An 18,639-nucleotide genomic window follows, 5' to 3' on the forward strand; every position below is an offset into this window, starting at 1 on the left:
AGGAAGGCAGGGGCTGGGGCCTGTGCATCTTTCTGGGGATGCAATGGGCTGCAACCCTCCATCCCAGGGTTAGTGACATCCTGCAACTAAGGCAGCCGCATTGTGGCTCTCAGCTCTTGCCACATCTTGTCTGCACGGAGGCAGGAAGGTATCAGTTTGCTTATTCCTGTTGGGCCTTCTTGAACCCCACTCTTGAAATACTGCCAGACTTTACAGTTGGGACAAATTATTTCTTCCTTTTACAGGACATTTAGGATCCACAGGTTAGGTATATTAGAAAGCATAAGATATTAGTGTTACAAGCAAAAAGCAAAGTGTGCCACCCAATATCTAGGTTGTCTTTTAGATTGTTGCATTTTATTTTTGTTCTGCCATGATTTCCAGATACTAACAGGGAAAACATTGATGTTGATTAATTCTTGGCCAAATGTTAACTCTTACATAAAGAATCCAGAATCTTCTTTTTGACAGCATCTACTCTGTGCTGGAGGAAAGAAGATGGGAGTCCATTTTAAGCCTTTTCAGTTAAGTGCTTTAGACTTACAGGAAAGCTTTCCTACAGTATTTGAAATGCTCATTCTAGCAGATTGTATGTAACAAAGGTATCCAAACATGCATCTCTTCCACACAAAAACAAAAAAGGGAAATGGAGGAAAAAAAAAGAAGGAAATGTGGGGAAAAAAAGAGGATGAAGGACTTGCGATCAGAAAGTGTATGCAAATAGCACAGCAGAAGTGTGGTAAAGAAAAGATGAAGAGGAAAATATTATTTTTACTCTCTTTGAGCAGCCATCATTACTCCTTTCTCCATCTCTGAACGAGACCTCCTACAACTTTTTCCACTTCTTTCAAAGGCTTGATTTAGTATTATTGGAGTTAAGTACGTTAGAATTGAGAATGTGTGCACTGGGGCACCTCTTCCACAGCTACCAGAGACGTACTAAAAGGCACACTTACATGGCTGAGTCTTGCCTCCCATATTTGGCCAGAGCACATTAGAGATTTGCCTGTGGTAAAAGTGCTAGCACATTAGAAAAATTTGCCTGTATACTCATGCTGACAAGTCTTTTACAGTGTAAACTAGATCCCCACACAATCATTAGGTTGTCTAAGGTTGCAAAGGACAGTATCAAGAGTTGAAAACAATGCAGTACACAGCAGCCATACTGACACACACCACACTCAGTTGAACATCAGATCTTTCTATATACAGCATCTCTATTTGCTTTTGTCTTTGACTTGCTTTTCCCAGGGATATTTATTTAAAGAGTTGAAAAAAACCTCAAGCTTCTATGAAGTCTGCTTGTTACTTGAGGTTTTGGTCGTGGACTAGGAGTCACATGAAGATTTCACCATTGTCTGTGCATGCCTTGGACATCGGACACTTCCATTTTCTTTTGTTTGCATTCACAGAAGGAAAAATTGTAGAAAATGTGATGATTTTAATCTCAAGCTTAAGCTACAGATCACCCCCCCCTTCTCATAAAACCTATGTATATGCATCAATCAATTCAGAAGTAACTCAGCACTGAACTTCAGTGCACAAAAGGGGCTTAGATCTTAGCAACCTCTTTTAGGGACAAAGTAAAGGAACAAGATGTAGCAGGAAGCACATGCCTACGGGATCAGGTTCTGCTCCCCATTTGCTATTTGCCTGTGCAATCCCCTTTCTGCGCAGCAGCAAACGCAGGTTAGGTACTGCTCCTCCTCTGCTTGCTGGGAATTTCTGTATCAGCTTCACAGGGAGTAGCCACAACACTCGTTGTGCCTGCAACTTATGCTGTGTACCTTGAGAACATCTGTTAGGTTTTACTCAGATAAAGGCAGAGGCTGCTTTTGCTGGTGTTTTTCAAGCAACACATTACCTATGAGGAGAGAGAAATTAAAAAATTCACTGATTTACCATGTTAAAAAAAGATGGCACATTTATTGCTACATAAATGTTATATACATAGTGTTTTCTGTTACATTGACAGAAATTTTTTTTAACTTCTTGCTGCTGGTTGGAAAGGTTTATCAGCAATACCTTGAAATTTGACACAGGGTACAAATCTGCAATAAACCAACAATGGAAACTGGAGAACAAGATGAGAAGCAATTCATCTCGGACAATTAGCTCTTACAATACTCCATAGGTACTACACGGTATGCTAGAACCCTACTATGGTCTTACAATGCTATTGTAAATTTCTGATATTAATGAACAGGTTATGGTAAATAACCCTACATTTTTACTACCTAATATAGTAAAATAAAGTAAGAAACTTTTTACTGAAAACTTTTTCGATTTCAAAAATCTAGAAAGAGTAATATTTAGAATTCAAGAAATTTTCTTACAAGATTATTGTATAAAAGACTAGCTACAGTGAAAAATAAGCCAAATGTTTTTTTCTTTCTATTTTATGAAGGAAAGCTTCTGGGCATACTGCAAAGTCTAATATAGCCAAAAAGACAACAAGCTTAGAAGGAAGAAGGCCAGGCAGTGGCATGTGATCACTTTAACACGTCATAAGCAACAAATTTGTTTAGCTGATAAACACTGAAATGAAGAACAAGGCCACAGATATAATCAGGTGTTATTTCATGATATATGCAAATTAAAGTAATAGAAATGAGTCCGCTAATTCCACAAGCTGTTTTGTTAGGAACCATCTAAACATGAGTTTAAATTCATTAGTTTATATTCACAATTCATTTTTTGTTCTTTCAGATTAAATGACTCCATAAAAATGTTTGTTCCTGTTTTGTGTGTGAACCAATTGCTGGTGGTGAAAGATGCTCTGCATCAACAACAGCTCAGACAACCTTGGCTTAGGAAATCTCCTCCCATGGCCACTGCAGTGGAAGACAGTTTCAATGGAAGTTCACTGGGGTTTTAACCATTTCAGCACATCTGTGATGAAGAAATACTTATGGACACTGTTCTGGGGGAGAAGCATTTAAAGGTTTAATGCTAATATGGCTTGGGAGGGAGTAATTTGTTTGCATTTGGTTCACACGAATTGGTTTTCTCCACTGACAAGCCACACAAAAATGACAAGATAATTAATGTATACAGTAAGGAAAAACTGGTGACCATTGCGCTTATACTCCATTACACTAAGTAAGCCCACTGTACTGGGGGTTATGTCATCACACTACCTGCCATGGTGAATTTAGGATTTTACTATTCACCAAAATTACAGCCTGAAAACAATCTCCTTTGTATTTTAATGCATTTTGTGCTTACATACAGCTAACACTTTACATGTACTATATGTAGTACTTACTGCTCGGAAAACAAAGCAACTCTAACAAAAGTAGATTCTCCCCACCCAATTTACACTTCACGTTACAAGCTTTACTATGAAGCCTAGAAGCCTAAAAAGGTTTTGTTTATAATTAGAAAAAAAATATGTTTGAGGAAAGTCTGAGGGAAAATAAAAATCACTTTTTAAATTCAAGAAATGTTATGGTCACAGCATGGCTCCTGCCTGCAGCCTCTTGCCAGCTTGAAGCATGGAGCCCAGTGTGAAAGGGTAACTATGACCATAACTGTTCAGATTACCAGAGACCAAAAATAACATAAAAAAGCTATACCAAGGAATAGTTTCCTATTGCATGGAAAACACTAGTCATATGGCAAAAGGAGAGGAAAGGACGACAAAAGACTTTTCCCTTCCTTTTTTAAGACACTAATAGGTATGCTGGGAATGCTACGGGTCGATGGTTGTCACTGCTTTGTTCTCTGAATGTGAACAGCTTTAGTAAATGCTGGCATCCAGCTGAAATTTTATCAGCTTTTAACATGTTAACTTTTCCCTTTATATGTAGACCTTTACAGTTCCATAACAATAAATAAAATTTGTAGTTACAATGCATTTGTCAATTCAGTTTAGGCACAAGGCAACTTCCACAGTGAGTGGAGAGATCACAACAGTCTCTGATTGTGCAGAAGCGACACACTGCTTGCAACAGAATGATATGTTCAGAGTATTTCAGGGGCTGAAATTCTATCTGAAGATCTGGTATCTTCAATCCTGATGCAGGTGTTGACCAGTAGCTTTGATCATAAGATTGCATTTGGGTTTCTTGCTTCAAGTGTTTTCTCCCGTCAGGTTTGTGTCTTCATATAACGTTAGTTGTCTGTGTCCTTGTGAAGAAAGGTCACCTTCTGTGTATCCCACCAATATTTCTGGAATTCTAGAAAAAAGTTTGGGAGGACAAAAGGGTATTAGGAAAAGAATCAGTAAGAACCACAACACCAACACCAGAGAACTAACTGAAACTGTAGCTTATCGCATTTTCAGTGAGTTAAGTGCAAAAGAAAAATCACACCGAGAGGCCTTGAAATCCTTCTGCCCAGATACCCCCACTGACTGTGAGATATTTAACAGTTTACTTCTAGGAACATTCTCTTTGGGCTCTCTGGATAGGGGAGGAAAAAGAATCTGCAAATCTCAGACCTTTGATTTACGTTTTACTTTGTTCCCCACAATATGCAGGAGACAGTACCTAATTTAATTGCTACTGTTGAAGGTATGCATTGCCGTATAGCTAAGGAGCCTGTGCAGCCTTTTCATGTCAACATCACACTAGTCATCTTACAAACTTGTTGCTATTTAAAAAGCAAAGATACAGTAAACTTTTGAAAGCAGTTCATTGTATTAATAAGGCAAGAACAGACTAGCAATTCTGCTGTAAATCACGAACTGACAATTTAGAAGTAGCTTGTTGCTCTGTATGAAGTAAAACAAACAAAAATTCCAAACGTCTTGTTTTCCTAAAATGAAAAACCATTTCATTTATGAAAAAAGAGGCTCCCTATAAGGGATGGGGTAAAAGTACTGACTCTAATAAGGCTTGATTTAAATGCCATTTTGCTGCTTTCTGAGAACACCAGGGAATAATAAACTTCCAGGGGATACATTCTGGCAAGATGCATGCCTTTACCTTAAGCTAGAATATACACAAAACAGTCTATACACACACCAACAAAAAACCTCCCAAAACAGGAAATTTAGCAAAGTTACAGATTAAAATGAGGGGATTGAACCCGACTCTTACTCTTTTTGAAAGGGGAAACAGTTTTACTCTTTCAAGAGACCTGGAATGCCCAGAACTTTTTCTTTTCAAAATCAAGCCTTTTCCAATTATTTAAAAAACCCAACCAACAACACGTAATAAAACCAAAAAACTAATATTCCTGCAGGGCCTCCCCGCCAGCATCTGTTACATGAACTACTGCGTACTGAACTACATGGGGCCTTTGGAAACACTGATTTATCTTGCAAAGCTGAAAACTTCACTTTTTAAATTTTAACTATCTTCACTAATACAGACTGTGAATTAAGATAGTTAGCAACCTCTGTTGGGGAGGTGAAATGACTTAGAATGACTGGCCTTAAGCCAGAGCACTAGTCTCTCTGAGACGAGAAGTCTCTCTAACTGTTCGTATCGGCACTAGGAGACAATACATGGATTTTTAAATGAACTGATGTGACATTTTGACTATTTAAAGATGTATAATTAATCTCTATGATGCTTAGCTTATCTAGCAAGCTGTTAACTACTCTTCTGATGTCATGCCAAGAAGGCCACCTGAGCCATTTGCAACGACGCATGGAAAAGAAGAGACTTAAACGACAATTTCTTGTTTTATTATAAAACTAGACAAATCTGCCCACTTTTGCTTATGCTCAGCAATATGGAAGTACCCAGCAGCACAAAGAAGCCTGGTACTCGTGGCAGCTCAGTAACAGAGAGTTAACACATCTAGATCTCCCAGATCATAGCCAATAAAAGGCAACAAGAGCCGTTCCCCGCTAGCCAAGAGACATACCTGGCTGGTGTTCACATATGACCCATAGGGTTGGTAGTTTCACTCAGGCCAGGGTGGCTTCCTGGGTGTGGTGTTGGCGGCTCTGCCGATACGGCAGAAACTTTTTCTTCTTCCCTTCTCTTAAGGCAGGCTGCTTTAGGGTTTAGGTTTCGTTCTGTAACAGAAAAATGGTTCTTAACATCCTATATGCTCATACCAAGGGGAATATCAATACATTAACCAGTGCAGTAAAAACTGCTGTGCAGCTTCCCTATTCTAAATGCTTACATCCCTGTGTGAAAATGCAGGTGTTTAAATCTGCAGGCAAGCACTACTGAAAATCCTACCAGGCGTCTCCTAAACTGCTGGTTTCTTAAAAAAAAAAAACAAACAAGCTTTACTAGCTGCCTACAAATGCCTTCAAAAAACTTTTATTAAAAGTGCCTTCCTTGTCACCAGAAGTAGCTGAAGTGCAAAATGAGAACCCTCTCTAATTTACTACGTGATAAGACAAGTTTCTGTGTTTTGTTGGTATGTTGAAGTCATACCAGCCCTACTGAGATCACACTAGTTTTAGTAATGTTACTGATTCTCTCTTCACCTTAAGTATTAGCCTGCTTTTAGAACAGGGGAGCTACAATGTCCTAAGTCAATAGTTCTCTTCATACCCTCAAGTCTGAAATCATCTTGAGCCCATCTTGCTTAAACCAAAAGAATATAATAATAGTCACACGGAGCAGAACAATTTAAAAAAAAACCAACAACCCCAAAACAAACCGTATTTCCTCTCACATTAAAGCAAGTACTTTATAGCAGCCAGCTGTGGACTAGCTATCAAGATATTTCCATCAGTGTGTTTCCACTTCCCCAATTAGCTTCAAGAGATTTAGATTTGGATCTGGCTTTCAAATAATGAGTTTCTAAAAGTCAACTGTTTCTGTTCTTCAAAGTGACTTTTTGTCAATCAAAATCCAAAAGATTTAAATTGCACACATTGATTTTAATCAACATTTTGAGGCATTTTTCTAGCTGTCAGTGAATTCTGGTTTGCAGTTTCAGATTGCAGATCTAATTTTAGCTGTAAGGAGGCTGCCAAAACTGAACAGGCAGCACAAGCTCTTCTTTTGTACTGCAGAGGCAGCCCTCCAATAACTGCAGTTTGCTGACCCCCTGCATTTTACAAGGGGTAGAGTCTGAGTAATCTGACAGAGGCAACTGTGGACAGCGTGGCTAATTCTGCTTTCACCCAAGTCATTATCAACAGCCTCCTACTGCATTTCCTAAGGATGAGCACTCTCTCAAGGAGTCTACTGGAAAAAAAAACCTGCCAACTTTCCCTAATCACAATTTTTTGTTTAAATATGGCTCGTCTTGAAGTTTTAAAGAATATTTGATTATGTGGAAACTTTGAAAAGAAGTTAATTTGCAGTGATTTAGGAAACGGAGCTAAAAATGCTAGCCTACAGTTAGAGTTTAAAATCTGGAATATTTCATTTTGAATAGCACCAATCACAAAATGAGAAGCTTCATTACCAGAGAGAGGAAATTGTTAATGCAATTATAGAATGCACCGGTGAAAGCTCCTCTGGGCACCACACAAAGCTCCGGTCACTCACTTTCAGGAACAGGTGCAAATAATGATGGGCAAGAGAAAACAGGGAACACAGGCTCTCTCTCACAAAAGGCAGAGAGTACTTGTGACAGGCTTCCTCAAATGCACAGGGGGTAGATGGTGAGATGTAAATGCAAGGAAGGAAAAGCTCTTGATTTACACTGCCTGTAGACTAGGTCTGATTGAACTGGACATACAGTTAGGCAAAGATTTCTACCAGACATAAGGGTCAGGGGTTGCTTCCAAACAAGGCAAAAAGGACAATATTCATTTTCACCCAAAGGTTTCTGTGGATTATTTTCTCTGAGAGCAGGGAGGAGGACTTGAGGGTTTTTAATCTTAAAAAACATGCTTGATTAATGTTATTCTGAATTCGTAATATTCAACCTTATCTTCCAGACTATGGCAAATATTTTCAGACCAAAAAAATTCCCAAGATTAAAGCCTCAGACACACTAAAACAGGGCTTTACCACAGCACTAGGTGGTGCCTCATCTGCAGAGTAACTAGTTGCCCTACATGCCTTGGAAGAACTCTGACTGCAGACAGCATGGGTCTTTATTAAAAGCTGGGTCAGTAAAACTCTGCCTGACAACACAGCATCTCACCCTTGCTATAGAGTACATAAGCTTGCATTAAGTTATTCGCTTTGACACTTTATTGTTTAAGCTTTGAACTTTTAAACAATTGCTTTGATCTCCTGTGCAAAATGCAAGCAACAAATAGGAAAAGGCAAGTAAAACCAAGGCACACAGAAGTAAGACACTGACAACATTCAGTGACCTCAGTGATTCAAAAATTTAGCGCACCAAACAAATATGACCACTGACATCATCCACTTCTGAAAGACTTCCAGTCACTCAATGCACTTCCATCTGTGAGACACCACAGATGATGGTTGTTCACTAGTTCAGAACAGCAGAGCATGAGGACACTCACCCATTTAAGCACCAGCTACGTAGAACAGACTAGACTAGGCTATTTCAGTTGGAAGGGACCTATGACAATCACCTCACCCAACTGCCTGAACCCATGCAGGGCTGACCAAAAGTTAAAGGTGCCGCAGAACTTTAACGTGTCCTCGACACAAGTTTAGAGGAAGACTCAAAGTCAACTCTAGCTTCACCAACACATGAGAATGGAACATTTGAAGAACCAGACATGATTCCTGGAACTATCTTTCCCGAAGAGAAAGTGAACTGCACAAAGAATTTTTCCTTCTGCACCTACCAACAGGCCTATTATTTCTTTCCTGGAAAAATATAAAGGAATCAGGAAAAGAAAATACATGTAAAACCAGCCCTGATTCAATCAAAGTAGAAGTAGGTTTCCTCCCTCCTCCCCAGTATATGTTTAATGCAGAAATCTAAGTAAATGCAGTTAAATTCACTGCATTTTAGTATCTCAGTTATGTGGGGTTCATCTTAAAATAGGTCTCTTCCTTTTGCTAAAGCATCTGTACTACTAAATAAGTACTTGTTAAAATTTAAAGCAAGATGTGTCAATACTTTAATCAATTTACCTTGGAAACACAGGTGAAGAGATGGCTAATTGCACAGGAAAAAAGCAGAAAAATTTAAGTATAAACCTAATACCTCCCTTCTCCCCCCCCCTTTTTTTTAATTAATTCTTTGCGTTTCCTAAAGAACTTAAACATCGTCACAGAACAGCAAACATACTTTTAGTAACTTGTGTATCTAGCCGTGCAGATTTCAAGATACCAACACTGTTCCATGAACAAAGCTACCATGCAAACTGCCATGGCACGATGATGGGCTACTGACCTCTCACTTGCTGCTCTAGACTGAGGATGACTGCCACAGCCTGGTGAAGAATAAGCAGTTTTGTCTGGGGTTTTTCACTCTTCAGGTGAAGCTGACACATACGGCCAAGTTCCTTAAATGCCTCATTAATATCTCGTACACGCAAACGTTCTCTAGCGTTATTTGCCATTCTCCTCTCCTTTTCTCTTTCTATTTTCTGCTCTGGGTTTAAATCCTCATCTTCATTAGTACTGCTGCAAGGAAGTATAAATAAAAATATATCAAAATATCACTGGCATTCCAAACAAGTGATCCTGCCCCTGGTTCAAACTTCTCAGTTGATGAAGTTAAACTTCTTCCCACTTAAAATGCTTCATACTGAATTATATTTACATAACTAAGAAAGTGTTCAATATCAAGGTAATTCTTGCTGTTCCTACCTTTCCCTGAAAATAAATGTTAAAGTTTCTGCCTGAAGAATATCCACAGAATATTGTCTGCAGATGGTAAACACCTCTAGGAAGACTAGTGGCAACACGCTACCCCTCGAAGCAAAAGATGTACACAAATTATCACGTCACTCAATTACTGACAAATGTTCTAACAGTTAAGAGACAACTCAGCCATCTCGTCATGTGAAGAGTAAATCACTTTCAACAAATAGTTTTTGCTATTTTCCAATACATCAGCTTACATAAAAAGGCATTTGAGTAATTTTCAATTTAATATGCTTATTAAAAAGTTTTAGTTTTATAAAAGTCCTTCCTGGCCCATTTTAGAACTATTTTTTCTTCTAATACCCAGTGTAGAGCTAAACAGTTATATTTAGAACTTGTGTATCACTTCAAATTAAGTTGAATAGCCTGTTTTTTTAATATAGGACTGTCCAACCAAGTCCCAAGCTGTGCAAAACCTCTGCTCTACAAGCATTATTTATATTAAAATGCCATTAGACATGTTGGTATAGACTCAGCTGCCTGTGGTTGCAGATTTCTGATTGTGTGCTGTTATTCTGAATATCAACACTTTTGTCAGGCCTATCAGGCAGATCCAGAAGCATTTTACCCAGCATCACCTCCAGGTTTTTTCTCCATGGCTTGGGAAGGGAGGAAGTGTTTCACTACTGGCTCACACTGAGAAGTGCAGCCCCAGCCCAGGCACAAATTATGACCAATTTCTAACGCTCTCCCATCCTCTATGTGGAGCAGGGCCCTCTGAATCTTTTACTACTTATCCATAAAGGCAGATATTAGGCAATGCACTAACAAAGGAATGCATACTTTTCAGGTGATTTTCCCAGAAAATCTTCTATCTTGTATTTAAATAGATACAAATACTGTAAACTAGTTATATATTTCAGCTGCTTATTGATATAGGCACTGAGGTAATACAAGCACCTTGAAACAAATTTATCAAACTTAAGGACAACCTGCTACAGAGCATTAATAGAACACAAATTCTCTAGGTCATGCCAGCAACCCACCTTGTTCTGCCTCTAGATGAGACCTTGACATCCTTCTGGGAGGACTCATCATCTGATTTCATGTCATCCGATGAGGGGGGTTCATGTATATTTTCATCCTTCTCCTTATGTTCAGACTTTATTTCTGTTGGACCTATAGCCACAGACTGGCTCTGTAAGCCACCTGACAACGCTGCAAGCAACCAGAGATCAGTATGAGTATCACAGGAGTGAAAATTAAAAAGAATCTCAAGCAGATCTTGACAATGGGAGGCCAGAGCCAAGGAGAATTCTGGGAAGACAACAGGAGGAACTACGCTCTGGCAACAGAAACAAGAGAAATCCTGGTAATGCTGCCATACTTGGACAGTGTCATGGGCTGTAAAGAGACCATAATTCATAGAGCAGCTTGATCAGTAACAGCTTAATCTAAGAAAGACACTGTTGTAAGACAAAGGACATTTAGCGAAGTAAGAAAATCTGCACTTCATGTCTGGGCTGCAAATCTAAGGGCCGAGCTGCACTCACATCAGGGCTTGGGCTTAGGCCAAATGTGCAACACACACATCCCTAAATGGTGCAAGCATGCTAACAAATAGGCTGATGTCTGTTTTCTATAGCTTACTTCTCTAGGCTAAAAATTGAGGCAACTGTAAACAGTTGTGTGGAACGACTTCCTTTTATTGGCTTGACTCACACTGCAACCCTCCCGGTCAATTCCGAAATGGCTGCAGTACTGCAAATGGCATTATGGCTTAAGCCGGAAGAAAGCACTTGTAATGCAGTCTTCTGCTGAAGCTATACTGGGACAAGTCTGACACTGGGATCCCCTCAAAATTGTTCCAGGAATCCCTAACAGTGGTGGTTTATAGGATTTATAGTGCATTTTTATTTCTCAACATTATCTACGTCCCTATCTCATGTGTTGATGCAAGTTTACCATGACCTACAGTCTCACTGGCTCTGGATTACTGCAGACCCTGTTCAGCATTTAATATTGCTGGGAAGTTACCTCTGTAGCTTTCTTGTGTTTTATGATTTAGTTCTGTGCTCTGAGTAGAAACTGTACTGGGAAGAACTGAATGGTTGCTGTTGAGGCTGACATTTTCTTCCCGATGAGTCCCAACCTAAAGCAAAGCAAAGCAAATACTTCTATTAAAGACGCGATGCAAAGAAATAGTCCAAACACAGAAGCCTAAAAGAGTTACAGTATTTGCTGGATTAGAGACCTGAGTTGAAGTTCTAGATCAGTAAAGGAAAGATTTAGTTGAAAGATGCTGTTACACTAAACCACTTGATTACACCATTCCAGATTAAGCTTTGTTTCAAGCAGTGACCAGCACCTGTTTGGAATAACCTAGCAGGACTTTTTTTCTGTATTTTCCCACAGAACACTACAGAATTTTCTCCTTAAATTCCAGAATTTATACCTGAGGGGTGTGAGATCTGATTAACCTTCAATGGCTTTAAACTAATACTACTATCAACTCTAGTACTTACAACATTTTGACCCTTAAAAGAAAATCATGCGGAATAATGGTCTTTACCACATGTGAAAAGTGTGCATACTGCCCTACACTTGTATGTATACAGATACACAAACACATATATATTTATAAAATATAGAAATAACATCTCCTTGTTTGCTGAAACAGGATTAAGAACTGAACCTAATATAATAATATAATTTTATTCACTTAAATAATTCTCTCTAATTTTCCTCCTTTCTCAGCTAAATACATTTAGTTTAGTCCCATTACAGAATCTTATATGAAAATAATCCAGGTATCTATCTATTCTTACCACCTCTCTCAGTATTTTCTAATCTGCTCCTTCATAATATATCATGATGAAATTTCTAAGCAGCAAGCACTGAGATGAAGTGTCTTTTAAAAAAAGTGCTGATTTTGCATAAACTTGAATTAACGATACTTATGTAAGATAGCTGTGAGGGAACATACCTAGCTTGAAGAGGCAAATTTCTTAAAAAACTGCTGCTCAATACAGAATATTGTTATTAACACAAACCTCTATTAAAAAAGGAGTATTCTTTTGTCTGAAAAAGGAAGAGGTGAAGACACAGTGCCTGTATTTAAATAACTTGGAAAGTGGACCATTTCAAGCTTTTGATTCCTAAAGACACAAAAGCCCTTTAAATATTTATAATATAACCAACATAATACAATTAAACCGTTAAAAAAACCTGAACAAAGATGAAGGATTCTACTATTATTTGTATAGTTACAAAAATTGGCTACAGATGAAGCTTTTTATTGGCACAGTAGCAAACATGTCAACTAGAAGATTAAGCCTTTAATTAAATAGGTTTATTGCCTGGAGTTACACATGAGAACCACTGTTTTTCAATAAATCCTTCAATCCTAGTAAACTGCTGAGCTTTGAATCCCTCTTGAGTAATTAATGCAGCTTTTACCTTTCATGTCTTAGTATGGGTTTTACCCAGAGACAGATAAATACCCTTATGCAAGTTTATCCTTTGTTTAATATATACTTGTTCCTGTAAGCTAATGCACAGGAACAAGAAAGGAAAGGGGGAATCACCCCCCCAACCCCCAACTAACACCAGGTCATTCCAGGCTACTATTTGTATCTATTGTTCTGCAGAAAATCTCTTGTGTAGCACAGAATATCTGTCGCTATTTAAAGTATATTTTGTCTTCCCTTGTGTGTAATAGGCTTTATTTGTGAGAAGTTCTACTAGAGATACTTTCATCTCAGCTCTTGCGAGTGTCACAAATACACCAGGAGTAAGGAGAAGGAGCAGAGCCTGGCTCTTTCAGCATACGAGACAATGCTCTTCGCAACAGGAACATGAAACTCCTCCACACTGAACTTCCAAAAATGAGCCTTTTCCTAATTCTGCCCTGCAGGTTGCGTATTTTATTTTATTCTTCTGGTCATGCTTAGTCCTAACACATGAGAGTGCTTTTACTCAAGCTACAATTAATCACTGTGGGGCCAGGTTTGTTCTAAAATCTACTACTTAAAAAAGGCAAAAATCTCTTAAAGCTGGGTACAAACACAGCAGCTGCCAGAACCCTTTCAAATCTCGAGCTAATCTAGAAGTGGCAGATTAGCAAATCAATTCTGATAATGGCAGAAAATAAATTAGAAATAAAAACTGAACTCAAGTCCGCATGTCAGTCCTTTGAAACAGGCTTACAAATTCAAAGCATTCAATTTAGATCAACAAGGTTTATACAAAAACCTTAAGAGCTAGAGTATTACAACACTGACCACAACATAATTTTTTTATCTCTGATCTGTGATGCACTAGAAAATCCAAACAGGCAAACAAAAAAACCCCGAAACACTTGCTGAAAGTCACTGGATCCCACCCGAAGGCCAAGAGCTCTGTTGCCCATAAGCACGGCTTAGCAGCGACTACTTCAAGATAGCAAATTGGATCTTTAGTATCTTAAACATCGAGTTCAGAAAATTTAGTTTGCTTTTCTCTTGACTACCACTGCACAGGAAAGGAGGCTCTACCCATCTGCATTTTAATGGAGCACGGCCTCGGGATTCCTTTAAGTCTTCTGAGAGGCGCTCCGAGCTTGCGACATGTTTTATTACTATTATTTGTAAGTCATTCTCAGCCAAACGATTCGCCCGCACTGGGGGCGGTGGGGGCCGTGCGTGTTCAGTTCCCTCCTCGGGGGCCAGGACACTGCCCGCGCCCCCGCCCCTACGCACCGACACCTCTGCGAGGCCCGCAGGACGCCGCGCAGCGCCACCTCCGCCCCGGCCCGCACTATTTCAGCCTAATGACGTTAGCAGAACTCCCTTTGTAACCTGATTCCTCCCACAAATGTTTCTCTCGGATTTCCTGGCGAACTCTGCTTCCCCGCGCCACCGGCCGGGGCGCGCCAGCTGGGCAGGGCGGGGCCGGGCGGCGCGTGCGTCCCGCATTAGCATACAGCTGGCCGCGCCCCGTCCCGCCACCCCAAACCCCGGCCCCATCTCGCCCCTGTTCACACCTCGGCGTGTGAGCCGGTGCCCTTCGGCGGTTCTTTTAGCCTGTTTTTTTAAGAACCGCACCATCCGCTCCAATTCCAGCGGTCCGCGAACAATGGCTTGCAGGATTTAATTTTATAAGCAAAGAAACTTGGAGTTAATTCATTCTTTCAGGAGTTCATTTAGCCTTATTTTCGTGATTCCTCTTAAGTAAACCCTGAACACCACTCAGACACAAAATGGAAGACAAATGGAAGGGCTGGATTCATACAGACAGTGTAAAACTGAAGTTTTCAGTTGCAAAAGCAACATATTTCAGAAAAATCTGAGAAGGGATCAGCACTGACACCACATCTGTTAAACAATCAAATCACTCACCTTTGTGTATTTTCCCCGTACAAAAACAGTTTAATGCATATTTAGTATTCTCAGCAAACGAAAGAAGTTACAGCTCAGTAAAATCACAGTCTGAGAAAAACAGTAGTCCCACATGGAAGACCATAAGTTCTTGGACTTTACCAGGTTCACTCTATTGTTACGCATTTCATGAAAGACTTGCACACAGGACAATCTGCAGCCACACTCAGGCTCCTAAGTTTGTAAAAAATAAGTGCAGAATGTGTTTCAGTTTATTTAAGTGATAACATTTGGGATCTGAAACCAGACAACCAGTTAAGTATTTTTGGCAACTAAATAAAAACTAGACAAAAGATGGCAATTGATGACACACAACTGCACGTAGGAGAACTGAGAGTGACACGTGTGGAAGGGACAACCTTTGTCCTGTGAACACTGGTTCTGCGTCTCACTCTTCATCTTGATTATTAATTTTGAACTCTCAGCAATAAAAGCTTTTCAGAACTAGGAAAAAAAAGCCAGTCTGTGTTCATACTTGCTTTAGGACTTATCAAAACATTTAAAAATACATGCACTTTTCAAGCCATACTAGCTGGTCAATCTGGCCTTGGTCATTAACATAATTTTAACTAAGGTGAACATAATTAAGACAATGAAAAGGGCTTCACAGCATCAGGATTTTTACACTTCAGACAACTCAACATTGCTCAGTGGGAACATAATCTCTGCAGAGAAATACTAACATTGGAACAGCTTTGAGCAAGAGCAGAGGTTAGTGCTGGCAAAGCAGCTTAAACTGCCTTTTTGTGCTTGTATATTGTATACGACAGCACACATGGGGTAGAAAGAGGCAGATCACCCATTTTCTTAGATTCCTGTTACACCTGGAAAAAACCCTGTGACTTAAGGATTGAGTTTCATCCTTAACTAAGTTTCCAGGCCTTTTATTTATTTATTTTTAATCAATTCAGGCTGTTCTTTTTCCATTGTATTACAATGACAAATAAAAAGCAGCTTGAAAAAGAACAAAAGGAGTATTACTTCTGAACTTTTCAATAATACATGAAATAAAATACAAATCAACTTCAAAGGCCACTTAGCAAATATTTCATGAGTTTGAGATATTAGAAATCTATTTGAATAAGTCTAATGGCCAGCCCAGCGAAAAAGAAAACAAGACCATTCAGAGTGAAAAGGAAATGAAGTCAGCTAGAGTTTTAAAATAAATCTGGCTCAAAAATTAAGCAAATGTTAAAATAAAACCATGTCTGGTTACACTAATTACATAAAAAGGAGTTAAATTACTCATTTCCTAGCTCCTCCTGCCAAGATCATCATCTTCAAGGGAAATTAATTTTTTTTCTAATTTTTCCTAAAAACCAAAAATGTTTTATATAAAGACACCGCCCCACATGCACCCCCTCCCCAACAAGGAAGTTTCATTTGGTGCTAAATCCCAATGAACGTTTCTTGACCGAAAAACCCTATGAGCATGTCAAACAAAAACAGGCAAACACTCATCAATGTCAACATTTCTCACTGTGTTAGCCAGTACGTATTATTTTCTTAAAACTGATAGGAGGTCCTCTACAGTAAAGCAGTATTTAATTCCTGAACAAAATCTAGACCTTACAGTTCAGGTTATATGTCAAATTCTCTGCTCCCCTACATTTACTATTTCAAGAGAAACAAATAGTAAGCAGTTTGAAATTAATTATTGAATACTGTAATTATTATGCCTCATACTTGGGGAGCATTACTAAATGCAATTGTCACTCATTAATAAACTACTCAATTTCCACTACAGCCAGATGTGCCAACCTCTGCTCTGTCCATATTTCAGGGCTCCATCCTAAGTCATGCTGAGTTCCTGCAATTGCAAACTATGTCAAAGGGCACTCTGGGGGGAGTGGGCAAAGGCCACGACAGGATGCCTTCTGTTGGAGCCAATTATTCTGATGTAACAAAATTAAGGTTAATCCAAGCCAAAACTGATCTGCAAGCTTATTTCACCCAGTGAGGATGAACTATAAAAGCAAATCTTTTTTTCATTTTCCTAATCTAAGTTTATTTCTAACAGAGAGCAAGCATCCTTCAATCAAAACTGCCAGTCAATCATTAGATCAGTCAAGTCTATATGACAGCGAAGTCACCGAACTACATTAAACTACAGCAGACCAAGGAACCTCCATTCATTTTGGAGAGTAGTTTTCCACTGTCACCTATTTTAATTAGCACTGAGTTGATAAAATATTTATCATAGCTTAGTTTAAATGAGAAACAGAGAATTTTATGCATATTTTGGCACTATCTTCATCTGACTGTATCTGGCTTAGTAGTATCAGAAGGTTCCACGAGACAGAGTGAGAACAATTTTGTCACTACAATTTCAGTCACTCACTTCACCCCACATCATTAAGACCTAGGAAAAAAAGGGGGTTCCCTGCATGACTAAATTTCAGCCTACTCTAGAACACTGTAAAACTTCCCCTTTAACATTCTTTAAATATTAAATATGAGGTAGTATTAAAAAAAATCCTCAAGTATTTACGCATTACTTCATTACTAAAAGTAACTGTGAACTTGTATAGAAACGTAAAGTTGGATATGCGTTTGGAAAGTACCCCCCCTCCCCAAAAGCCCCCAGACACAAACAGCTTGCAGAAAGTAACCAGGTTTTTTTTATGCTTACTGCAGTGGTTCTGAAATTAATATAAATGGATGTGTGATGTGCGAATGGGAAAGCCTGGAACTAATTCTGTTTTATAGAATACAAACCCTTCAGCAACTGGGGTACCTAATTATTTTGATGATAGGTGAAATTTTGCCTTGATCACACAGTATCCAGCTGTGAATCTGTTTTATAACAGAAAATTTCACAGCATGTAACTGATCTTTAAAATTATGCTGTAAACATGCAAACACATGGCACCACTAAAATAAGCATGTTTTAAAAAGCTTTTTTCCTTTAAGCATTTCTGAGAAGGGAGGAATGAAAAGGAAGAAAAAGGGAAGTGAGCAATGCCACAAATAGATTTCGTTTACTGTACAATGCCTTCAACAAAATTTCTGATCTATGAAAAGCTCGACTACATTTTTCCAGAACAGTTCACGTTTTTAAAGCAACTAAAAGCGATGGATTGCATTATTTCACTCTTCTTGGGGATTAATGTAAAAGTTGGTTCCTCTTCTTTGTTACTTATGCTACAGCTGTGCTCAAACTCCTTTTCATTTAGAAAAAAAAGTTTACATTTTGAGCCTGCACACACTATGGTTCCACATTCCAACAGCTTCCTCCCAGTCCTCTGCCAGCATCTGCTCTTGAAGACTAGTTCCAATTTACAGTAAACAGCTTTTCCAGACCAGAACACTTGAAATTCAGTCCTTCTTGACTGCTTTTCCCATTCAATCTCCCTATTCACCATTTCAAGGAGAAAACTGTTCTGCCAATTATTACACATCTGGAAAAAATGCACTTAAGCTGAAATGCTCTCAGCAGAAAGTTTCGGCTTTCTGCATATGGTCACAGCAGGATTTTATGGGCCACTGACCAGGCCAAAGTCTAAGTTTTCCCATCTTTCTCCTCCCCCACATTCCTGCCCAACCCTCTAATTGGAAGCCAATAGCAGGTGCAAGTTGTCTGCCATATTTTCCTGCACAAGAACCTTGAG

At 39.0% G+C, this 18,639-nt stretch overlaps 2 protein-coding genes across 20 annotated transcripts in view; one reads left to right on the plus strand and one right to left on the minus strand.

The window, feature by feature from the left end:
• Window positions 1-3,380, plus strand: part of LOC142060278 (uncharacterized) — a 45,265-nt gene extending 41,885 nt beyond the window's left edge. For 4 of the 5 annotated variants that reach the window (XR_012661686.1, XR_012661687.1, XR_012661685.1 and 1 more), the window contains one exon: window positions 2,710-3,380. Coding sequence is in view for 1 of the 5 variants with exons in the window: in XM_075100297.1 (XP_074956398.1) it covers window positions 2,710-2,718 (9 nt within the window). In the remaining 4 variants the exon portion in view is untranslated. The remainder of the gene's footprint in view (window positions 1-2,709) is intronic. The other variant, XM_075100297.1, reaches the window with a different exon arrangement.
• TCF12 (transcription factor 12) overlaps window positions 1,907-18,639 on the minus strand; it is a 220,839-nt gene continuing 204,106 nt past the window's right edge. For 12 of the 15 annotated variants that reach the window (XM_075100285.1, XM_075100281.1, XM_075100286.1 and 9 more), the window contains 5 exons: window positions 11,649-11,763; window positions 10,658-10,829; window positions 9,196-9,428; window positions 5,821-5,974; window positions 1,907-4,181 (listed from right to left, as the gene is read on the minus strand). In XM_075100285.1, coding sequence (XP_074956386.1) covers window positions 5,832-5,974; window positions 9,196-9,428; window positions 10,658-10,829; window positions 11,649-11,763 — 663 coding nt within the window. In that variant the 3' untranslated portion in view covers window positions 1,907-4,181; window positions 5,821-5,831. The remainder of the gene's footprint in view (window positions 4,182-5,820; window positions 5,975-9,195; window positions 9,429-10,657; window positions 10,830-11,648; window positions 11,764-18,639) is intronic. The other 3 variants (XM_075100284.1, XM_075100282.1, XM_075100290.1) reach the window with 1 other exon arrangement.

Source organism: Phalacrocorax aristotelis, chromosome 7 (assembly GCF_949628215.1).
Source record: "Phalacrocorax aristotelis chromosome 7, bGulAri2.1, whole genome shotgun sequence".
NCBI classification, from domain to species: Eukaryota; Metazoa; Chordata; class Aves; order Suliformes; family Phalacrocoracidae; genus Phalacrocorax; species Phalacrocorax aristotelis.